Genomic DNA, 11,337 nt, shown 5'->3' with positions numbered 1-11,337 from the left:
TGCATCAGGGATCCCTTAAAAATAAATTCCCTTCTAAATCTCTGCTGGTAGAGCACTCTTTCCCCTAAGTTCTTTGAAAGGGAAATCTTCCTTCATTTAGTTTTTAATCTTGAACATAAAATCTATTCAATAGACTTGAGATGTCTCAACAGACCCATCAACCTCTTAAATATACTTCAGTAACTTTCCTTCTCCAATTACCTTATTAGCTTCTCAAGATTAATTTGTAAGATACCTGCTTCCTAGTACCTGATTATCTTGCCCAGAAAGAAAATATCCCTTTTGATAGCCTTGTATTGCCACCTGCATGTAGTATTGTTGTGTTGCTGAAAGGATTCAGGTTACCTTGCATACATGAATATTTCAACTTGCATGTTCAAAAAGTTTTATGGTTGTGCAATCACAGCAGGGTATTCATAAACATGTCATAATTTTTTTTTTTTTTGTGAAACAAACCATGACAAATCTCAAAGTACAGGCTCATGCCCAGGAACTTGTTCCTTGTACTTTTGGGTCAAGTGGCCACTGAACTTACTTTTCACGGTGTATGCCAGATCTTACCTGGGTTCTACCCAACAGTGAGAGAATCATAGAATGTCCTGAGTTGGAAAGGACCCACGATCATTGACTCCAACTCCTGTCCCTGCATAGGACAACTCTGAAATGTACACCCTGTGTCTGAGAGCATTGTCTACTTGCTTCTTGAACACTGTCAGGCTCGGGGCTGTGACACCTCCCTGGGGAGCCTGTTCCAGTGTCCACTACCCTCTGGGGGAAGAAATCCATGTGTATTCAGTGTGGAACAGATGCTAGAAAAGGAAAGGCTCAGACAAGTTTTGCATGCTCAGTCCTTCCCCAGTGTAGTGGGAGTGGTGTTTTCAGTTGTTCTGTGTTTCAAGCTATTAATGAGGCATGGCTTTGCATTTGAAAGCAGAAAATTAATTGTACCCTATTTTCTGTTCAGAACCTACAGAAGTTCAGTGCGGAGTCTTCCTCTTCATGCAAGGATCTACAATAATGAAAAGAAAGACTACGGTAGCCTACTATGCCCTAATTAGTCAGGGTCATCTATTTTTTAAAGAAGCTATTGATTTTTTGAAAGGTTAATTTATCTTTAATATCTTTTAGCTTCCTGGCAGATAGGCCTATAAAACTGCTTTCTATGACTGAAAAAGAATCTGAGTACTTTTTTTATAGGAGAGTGTATCTAGAAATAGTTCACTAGCAATATGCTAAGATAAATACTATTTATACCCTTCCAGAATGTGTTTTAAGAGAGATCAGGTGTTTCTCATATTTTGTTTCAAGATCACTGTCTGTTTTCTAAGATATTTAGTTCACAGAAGATCCCAAATATGGTTCAGCCATTTTGAAGAATGACAGAATTATGTTATGACCAAATAGTTTCTTGCTATTTGCTGAGCATACCTCCTCAGTCCTTTTTGACTTTCGTCGTTCTGCCCATTTTGTAGCTTCTGTTAGTGAAAGATACTGGTTTTGTCTTACTGTTGCTTGAGGTACTTTTCCTTCCCACTAGAATTAGTCTATTTCCTGGGCTACTTCCTCTGAGACCCTGTTCTTTATTGTCCATGTGTATGAAAACAGCCTTATCTGATGTTGACAATAAGTTGAGTAAGGAGCAAATGTACCTTGTAACTTTTCATAATACGATTCGTTAAAGGCTGCTAAGCCTCACCCTGTTTTTTCCCCAAAATTTTCACTTGATTTCTTTTTAAAATCAATGAGCATTATTACTTAAAAGTCTGTAAATATGTTAAACCAAAAAACAAAAAGCCGCAACCAGAACCCTTGATTCTTAAAAACTAAAGCTTTGTGTAAAAGCTGGATGTTGTCTAGTTGAAAGTTGGAATCTGAAGCCACCTACATTGCCTGCTGTAGTAAGTTCTAGGAGGTACCTTCTTGGGCACCTTTATTAGATATCTACATTGTAATTGTTATGGGCTGCCTGTCTACCTGCTCAAAGGTCTGGAGTCTACTGTGACAACCATTTAAAAAGAGATTAGCACCTAATTCCTGAACCTGAGTCACTAAACAAGTGGTGGTCTAGGAGTGGAATTAATGAAGTTAGCCACCCCAAGGTCTGTCTAGTTTTATAAGAAGTCATTTTTCAGATTGAACTACATACACTGTAAAACTGTGAAACATGGAGCCTAGAACTTGGGAATTTTAGATATCCACCCCAACAACTGACCACAACAATTTGATCTCATGCAGGTACCTCTCAAAGGACTAAAATAACTGTTGGGAAGCAAATTGCTCTTTTTCTGTAAAGCCTTATTCTTTTCATGTTGCTTATAGCGACAACGTGATCTTTCAAGACCCAGATTCGTTGATGGAACCGTGTAGAACATATAAATAGAGAGATCGTGGAATCTTGATTCCTGGAGGTACTCAAAGCTTCGTTGGACAAGACTGAGTCAACCCAATATAGTTTCAGAATTAGTTGTCCTTTGGGTAGGGTACTGTTGAGAGACCTGAGGTTCTGTATAGCCAAAGTTATTCTATAATCAGAAAGAAAATACTTCTGTATTCTTATGTGAAGCAGACTTGAAAGTGTCTGAAGTAAAGCATGTAAGGTTTTCCATAAGATTAGGATGCACTAGCTTTGCTTTTTACTGGCATACAAGTAACAGCCCTGAGATTATCTGAGACAAATATTGAAATAAGTGGTGTGTGAAAAGTTTGTAGCAGTGTAGATGCTGAACTGAGATAGTTTAGGATTGGTACAACTCTGAAAGTCAATTGTTAATGGAATCTTACATTTACTTAATTTTTTTACTTAGATTTACTTACCCTCAGGGCTGACATTACCTCTAGTATTGATCTGACCTAAATATCTTGGCTACCTGAATGTAGCTTCCAGAGCTGCTCTTCAAAGAATAGCTTAAGTCCTTAAACATAAATCAGGCTTTCTTAATTTGAATTTAATGTGGATTTTTACCCTAAAAGATGCTCTATTTAAGTTGTTACCCGTGTACAGTAAGCACAGTTGAGGGTTGTAAAATGTTTGACAGAGATTAGTTAATATCCAGGTTTCTGAAGTCTAATTACTGCCGCAGATGCTTGATATCATAAAAAGAAAAAAAAGTCTTACTCTGCTTTTTAGTGATTGCCTGTGCAAAGGTAACAAAGAAGGAGGAAAAACAAACCAAAACAAGTACTGTTTTCAGCAGAGCTCCATCAATAGACAACAGCAAGTATGTGTTCTTTTTGACTCTTTCATCTTTAATTTTTAGCCTTAACAGTTAGAGTTAGTGGAACAGGTAGCAAAGATCAGGTAAGAATTAAGTACTGCCTTGAAGTTAAAATTCTTTTATTGCAGAAAATATGTGTGAAGTCCCAGTTAGAGGTGATTTTTCTTGTGACACTGAAATAACTAAATAAAAACCCTAAAAGAATGTTACTTTGCTGTATAACTCAATAGAAACTTGGGGATTAGTGTAATCAAATACCTGGTATCTAAGGCTTTGATATTTGGTTAGTTGAATTTGAAAGACAATGAACCAGTAATTCTTAAAAGTTATGATGGAGGACCTGATTTAACAATGAAGTAAATCATTAAAAGTCTTTAGCCAAAATTAAATAAAGTGTGCATAGAAGAATCCCTGTCCCAGCCTTGACTCCTAGAGACTTTTCAGCAATACCCAAAGTACCAACTTCAGTTGATTGACTATCAATCTAAAATGTCATCCTCTGGTCTGAATTGCTCTGTGAAGTCTTCTCACTTCAAACATAATTCAACTGAGCCAACCCTATTTTTAGAAAAAGAATTTTAGCATGAGTATTCTTTCTAATAGGACAACTATTGCTTATCTTGTTTTAAAACTGAAATCAAACAGCAGTTTCGACTGCCTTGTCCGTAATGTAAATTTTGAATTCTTCACTAAGTGTGGGGGAAGAGAACACTTTGCATGTCATTGTAGCCCTGGACTAAATTAGTAAGATTATGTTTATGTCAGCTGCTTTTCCACAAATGTCAAATAAGTTTTCAGATCAAATTAATTCAGAATTTCATTTCCATCTCCCCCTCCCCTCCTTGTTGTTCTAGTAAGCACTTCCTCACATCTCACCTATCGTGCCCCAATTGAGATGGACAGACAGACTTCTCTGATCTTTTTTTCCAACTGTTGTTGCTGCTCTTTGACTGTGTGATCTTTTGATGTTCTGATGTTCTACTGCATATCCTGTGTTGGATGTTATATGTGGTCAGCTCTCACTTGAACTTTCTCTGACCATGAGGCCATCTGACTAGTAATGAGCTAAAAGAAAAGAAAAAGATAAAAATATGTAAGTCTTAATAACATTGGGGACTCATTTGAAAACTACTTTAAAAAAACAAAGCTGCTGGTGAGGAAAAAATAAGGGGCAAGGGGTTGGGGCAAACCGAAAAAAACCCCGGAAAGTAACAGAAAAAATGAACATTTCTTCTACTTTAAAGAATTCCTTCGTTTTGGTCTGATTTCCTCAGAAAGCAAAACATAAATGGTAGTTACTTTCTCTCTGAAGCCTGTTCTTGTCATTTAGACTGTGGGATAACATAGAAATGTCTTGCCAGTGTTTGATCTGATACGTTGAATGAAAAAAAATCCGTGCAATAAAGAGATTGGCCTATTCGTCCTGTGAGTTTGCATTGAAACAGAGATACAGAAGCCTGCATCTGAGTTTGTTAGCTTCAAGCTTTTACACTGAATTTGCAGTTTAATAGCTGCGATACTCTATTTCATCACCTTTTCAAGTGTGTTTAAAAATTCCTCCAGAGAATCAGATTTTAGAGCGCAAGTACTGGCCGCAGGTATGCTCAATGGTAATTCTCTTCGCTGAAGTAAAGAAACAGTTTTACACTTGAGTAAAGTACCTTGTCAGTGTAGTGATATTACATGGTGAATCCAGAATTTTAGAAATAGGTACCTTGTTTCTCAGAATTCTTTGAGTTTAGTTTTTATCCCTTTGATTTTTATTTATTCATTTATTTACTATGTTCATTTTTTGAGAAAGAGTCCTCCTGCCTTCTTTTTACTGTACCACAGAGCACCATACCATACCTCAGTCAATGCACTTGGAACCGTGACAGCATGTAAGGCTTATCCTGTAGTGAATTCCAAATCTGGTAGTGTTTACAAGCCAGTTTTTTCATCGGTTACTCACGTTGTAGCATCTCAGATGCTGTGTAGTCTTAAGTGTTCTCTCTTGTGTATTTTTGCTTACAGGTTTTTGGTGCACTAGCATCTGAACCATTTAAAGTGAGTGATGGCTTTTATGGCACTGGAGAGACCTTTATGTTCACTTTTTCTCCAGATTTTGAGGTAAGTAGTAATAACTTTGTATGCTTTTGTTGTGTTGGTTTTATTTTGTTTTTCTCCCACATGCATTATCTGAAGATACTGAATAAATCTAGACTTTTTCAGATTATTTACTTTTAGGAGTTGACTCCAAATGTCATCATACTATTTTTTTCCACAGATTCTGTAAACACAGAGTACATCAGTAGTGTTTGTGTAGCAAAAAAAAAAAAAAAACACAAACCAAATTTTAACCCAACTCTTTTATACTGAAGATTTTTCCACTATTCTGAATTCTGCCAGATGTCAGTCTGCAAATTCATAAACTACATCCTTTTAAAGGGCATGTCATCCAACCTAAGCGTGTTTTCTTGGTATTTTTCATTGTCTAGAAGTCTCAGTGCTCAATACTTCTTTTGAAATGGTCTTATTTAAAATAGTGTAAAAAGTAAGAGAATTTTTGTCTTAATGTATCTTTTCCCTGAATTTTCTGTGTAAACTTGGTAACTTAATTAAATCAGCCTCTAGCCATCCATAGTCAGTCTTCACTGATGTTTGGTTTCCCTTCTACCTAAACAGAAAATTCAGATATTTTAACTTATTAGTCTGGTTTCTCTTTTTTTTTTTATTTTCAATTAGGTTTTCAAATGGACAGGAGACAACATGTTCTTCATTAAAGGAGACATGGACTCCCTTGCTTTTGGTGGAGGAGGGTAAGTTATATTTTCTGTCGTTAGAGTCTGTTAAAAGCATGTATGTCTGTACACCCTTGAAAAGAAAATATGGAATTGACTTCAGTTTGGTAGCTCAAAACTCAACAGTTGCCAGCCAAGCAGGATTTAGTGTATCAGCTGTTTAGCTTCCTGTGTTCAGGAAACTTAAACAAGAGGTTTATCTTCAGCATAGTGTGGCATCAAGTTTCAGCCCTGCAAGGTTATGATGCCTTGCATGCTCTCCTTGCATGTGTCTTGATGTATTCAGAATGAACACAAGGTATTATGATTCTGAACGTAGATGTGAAGATTATATGTAACTAGAAGAGGCTTCAGCTGAAACTGTATCATCCCAAGACGTGCCAGTGTTTTCAAAAATTTTGTTTCATCCCTTTCCCCCACCTGTGCAAGTACATAAGCTCTGGGACGTTTTCCTTACCCGTTATCAGCATTCTCCTCACATGTAAGAATACTGTTGTGCCTTTTTCTTAATAGAAATGGAAGGGACTGAGAACTGAGGAATTCTGGTTAGTTGTTTTTATTTCAGAATATCTGAGAGAGGGATATTCTCAAATTAATAATAAATAGTAAAAAAATAAGTCCTGTCAGCTTCAAATTTAACAACAGCTATGAGGGACTTCTATAATTTCTCCTTGTTTCTGAATTCTCAAAGAAAAAATACATAAGTTGAGTGTTTTCTCCTTCAGTCTTTTGCTTTAATACACTGTCTGTCTTGCAGAGGGGAGTTTGCTCTTTGGCTTGATGGTGATCTCTACCACGGAAGAAGTCATTCATGTAAAACATTTGGGAATCATACACTTTCTAAGCGAGAAGACTTCATTATTCAAGACATAGAAATTTGGGCTTTTGAATGAGTATTCTTTTCTACAGGGTATTGTCCCAAACCTGACATGAATCAGTGCAGCTCAAAAATCTGTAGGAGCAATATGATGCACCATTCTACCTTTTGAATTTTTTTAAGTTTTCAGCGTGGCCATCTAGTTGTTCCTTTGAAATAGCAGGGTTTCTTCATGCTCTCACATCTGTAATACACTGTCCTGGTTTTTTTAAGCTGTAGACACTCTCACAAAATATAGACCATGTGGACTAAAAGTTGACATTTGTTACATTGAGCCTCACAGCCTATGAAATTTTCTTGTCCTCATTGCAGTTGCTTCCCAGGTTTCCCACACACACCTTTCTGCAATCCTATTGGGGGCTGCTTCATTGAATATAGGTTATTATTTTTGTATTCAAATTATGTCTATGAATGAAGTTGCCCTTTGTGAACCTGAATAGGAGGAAAACTGCGTGTGGGTGTTTGGCAGCAGCACTGCAGAGCTTGGTCTGGACCAACAATGGCTCAGTTCACATGGTGCCACAAACAGATGAGAAGCTCAGCATTCCGTAACACCTACCAGTGCACGTATGGTGGAGTTAGGAGATTCCCAAAGTCAACAGTGCCGCTTGTTTATTGTTTGTGCTTAGAAAAAAGTCAGTTAATGCATGTTCTCCCTGCATGCTGACTGGTGAGGAGTGTTCTGCACGAGCTGTTAATGATCTGCAGGTTTGGGACAGATACTGACAATATTGAGCTACGTGGCAAGGACTTATAAAATAGCAAAGGAATGTAAGAAGATGATAGTTCCACAAAATGTAAAGACTAAAGCAAGCAAAACTTGGTGAACAATTTGTAGCTATAGTAGGGCATTAAAACTACAGAAACAGATGCATCTTTCTTCAACATAAAGTGTCAGATATATACTGTTATACTGTTGTAGCCGTGTAGCACATCAACTCTGACAATATAGCTTATTCCTGTCCAAAGACAAAGTAGTTGTGATGTTTTTGAGTGGGTCTATGTTGTAAATTTACAGTTAGCACCAGCTCTGATTAAAATGAGATAATGTACTATAGGTAGACAATATTGTAATTCAGTAGACTCGTGGAATATGCAAACTTACTGTCATGTGACCTCAAAAAAAAAATGACAGGCTAGAATACAATTCCAGTAGCTCTTGTCCACTTTTGTAGAAAGATTGATAAGCCATTGTGGCAATAACAGCTCAACAAAACTATTTGTTTCAAAGCTTTTATTCTATGTTCTACGAAAACAACAAAAAAAAATTGCTGTTAAGTGTGACAGTGACTGACTTTGTGCTGAAATTTCAGCTATTTCAGATGACCATTGTATATTATCTTGTAAATTAATGTTTAAAGTAGTTTTGTTATTACAGAAAAGTGTTGATTGACGGGTTGCTTATAGCACTTTAAATTATTCTAGAAATGGAATAAAAGCCAAATGGGTTGGCTTAAGTAGATGTAGTTGGATATTATTTCAAACTATTTACATCTCTGGTAAGTTCTAAAATCTTATTTGAAGACAGTCTACTGCTATGGTAATGAAAGGGCAGATGTTTCATCTATAATATGCTAATGCTCAATATGACTAGAAATACAGGGCTTTGTTTCCTGTCTCTATGTATAGCTCTTTATCCTTATTAGAACTTAGTACAATGTGTAGACTAAATGTTTACAAAATAAGGAACTGTAAATAAATTGAAATGGCTTTTCTCCCCTTTGGTCTTCCACAGCAGTATTATTGTCTTTGTGGAGTTAAGACTGATTATTACAACAACAACAAAAAAATCCTGTAATGGATTTAAGTCCTATAAGGTCACAGTGATGTATAGCAAATAAATCTAAATATATGTAAAAATAAACTTGAGTTGGAATTTATTTAGAAGTTGGAGTTAGAAGCACAAATGCAGATTATTGCTGCTTATTGAATAACTTTATTGAACATATAGGATGCATTTTCTCATCCTTTTTGGGGATGTTTTTCTTTTCAAAAGCCCAGTGGGAAGTGGTGAGAATGAAATATGCTATCTTCAGCCATTTTAAGTTAAAAAATGTGTCTCAGATTATCCTTGCTGACAAAACCCATTAATTCAAGTGTTTAGTCTCTATCCTAAACTCTCATGCAAATAAAGCCTATTTAAGACTTTACATGCTACTGTGAGTAATTTCATAAAGAATTATACCTTGAAGAATTATATAAAAACACAGAAAATCTCGAGTATCTGGAAGTCTCTGAATATTGGACCATTCTTGGAAAGACACATGGGGGAAAAGTGAAATCAAGAGCAGAGTAGTAAGCAGTACGCTAGTAATCACACTTGTATAAATACTAAATTAATTAAGGAATAGAAATACATTTGAGTTAAATTATAAATGACTGTGACAAAATTTAGGGATGAGACTGGCTATGTGAAGGATCTACAGGGAGTAATGCATGTATATGAATAAAAGGCCATGAATTTTGTTAACTAAAGGTGTAGTTAACTTCTGTATGATACATATAAAAGTCTGTATAGATGAGATTAAAGGCAGTGTTTTGATATACCTCCTGCCTTCTGTTCAATATGAATTTTCCACAGTACGATTCCTTTCCATCTTTCCTGGCAACGTTTGCTTCTCTGATTGTGAAGAGTTGAGGTCTGACATATGCTGAAGGCTCTATAAGCTACATTTTGAAAGAGTTCAGTGCCAGAAGACTGTGTCACAGTACTCACTTGTATTCACTGACTAACTTGGTGTTTTGCTCAGATACTTGGGATTCTTACCACATCATCTTTCGGCTTGAAATCCTATTTGTTAATTACTGCTTTTGTATAATCTGCAAAAGGACATGGCTTCTCACGTGTGACTTCTGCTTGCGTCCTCCTGCTCACATGTATGTACTACATTAGATTTTTATTTTTTGTACAGGAGTTAACATGTCTGCATAAAATCCAGTCTTTGAAGAGTGATTAAAAACATTTACTATTAATTTACTTTCAAATTAAAACATAATCTTGATTTGGATACTCTCCACTATTCCTCATTCAGGACTTGAATCTTAAATCTCACTTTTATGTTCTTGCTTTATGAAGGAACACATCAGCAGGGTTTTTAAACTGTTGTTACAGCAGTAGGGAGCTCAGGTTAGGGAATGAACCTCTGTTCTTTCTCCCCTGAAGAGTACACGGTACTGCAGTACAAAGTAGAGCTACACTGTGGTATTGTGACAGAGTCCAGCAGAGTGAATGTTGCCACCTACTCATCCCGTAGTACCTACAGACCACCATGGTCCTGTAGCTGTCTCCTTGCAGTACCACCGGTGTCAGGTCTGTCCAAGCTCTGCCTTCTGCCATTCTGCTTATCTGATAAAGCTTTGTCATCCTTCTTGAGTTTGTTGTAGTGGTTAAGCTCATGCTGTTGAATTACTTTCAGTGTGCCCTGTGGTGGCAGGAGTGACTTGAGTTGAGGTGTCGATGTGGTGCAACGTGCACGTAGCAGTTGAAGTAGCTGTGACCACAAGGCTAGCTGATACTCGTTCCGTGATCAACGACAATTGAACAGCTCATCACAAATGTTTTATTTTCCGCTAGAGCTAATTTTATTTCAGTAGCCTTCCCTTGGTTCAGCTGCAGTACTGAACACTGGCTGTACAGAGCCATTTTAAAGGAGGAACAACCGCCATGGAGGAGGGAGCTGATTTCCAGAGGGTGGGATACACACGTACAGTGAACCATCCACTTGCTTCAAGCCACTGCAGCAACTGTTGTAAGACTTGAAGAAAGTGAGTTACTTCTTCTGATACAAAATCAATGCTGTCACTGAAGCATGGAAGCTATTGTACTTTCAGAATATGGAAAATGTACCTCGCAGTTCCTACAGCAGAAAACACAAGTTATTCAATACCAAGAAAGGAACTTTGCTTTCCTAGCAAACTACATAACTCTTGAAAGAGGAACACAAGCTTCAGATGGGAAAATGAGGGAGAGGTTGCTTGTCAGAAGGAAATCTGTTTCAAATGAAACATCTGGCAGGTTAATACAGTACTTGAGGAAACAATGTGCAACTGTAGGCCACCTAAGAGTTGCTTACTCTTAATCTGAAAGGTTAAGGATTTTATTATTGAAGCAAGTCAGAAATAGGAAAACAAGTCTTAAATAAAATCTAGAAAGATTGCTTTAATCAAGCAGTTTCTGACCGTTATCATCTTACTACTTAAATTCTAAGTAGAATATTTAAATTTGGCACAGCAGAGGTCACGCTGGTTTCAGAGATATCTAGCAGTTAGAGTAAAGTAGGAGGGTTAGGCTCAATATTTTCTGGAGGACTTTTGTCCAGTACTTTTTAGTGAATTAAGATTTATTTTCTCTGCCTGCTTTGCATGGATAAAGTTGTCACAATATTTATATATATTAAAAAAAAATCATTACCAAACAGTTAACCTACATGAAATACTCCCATATATCATAAGTTATACCAATATT

General features: G+C 36.7%; 1 protein-coding gene across 11 annotated transcripts in view; it reads left to right on the top strand.

The window, feature by feature from the left end:
* OXR1 (oxidation resistance 1) overlaps positions 1–8,736 on the top strand; it is a 275,216-nt gene extending 266,480 nt beyond the window's left edge. For all 11 annotated transcript variants that reach the window (XM_065832703.2, XM_071803861.1, XM_071803860.1 and 8 more), the window contains 3 exons: positions 5,229–5,324; positions 5,940–6,013; positions 6,753–8,736. In XM_065832703.2, the coding sequence (XP_065688775.1) occupies positions 5,229–5,324; positions 5,940–6,013; positions 6,753–6,888 (306 nt within the window). In that variant the 3' untranslated portion in view covers positions 6,889–8,736. The remainder of the gene's footprint in view (positions 1–5,228; positions 5,325–5,939; positions 6,014–6,752) is intronic.
* The last annotated feature ends 2,601 nt before the right edge of the window (positions 8,737–11,337 follow it).

The sequence above is a fragment of the Patagioenas fasciata genome, chromosome 2, assembly GCF_037038585.1.
Source record: "Patagioenas fasciata isolate bPatFas1 chromosome 2, bPatFas1.hap1, whole genome shotgun sequence".
Lineage (NCBI taxonomy): Eukaryota > Metazoa > Chordata > Aves > Columbiformes > Columbidae > Patagioenas > Patagioenas fasciata.
Note: the sequence above shows the minus strand (reverse complement) of the source record. Positions and strands in the feature narration are given on the sequence as shown.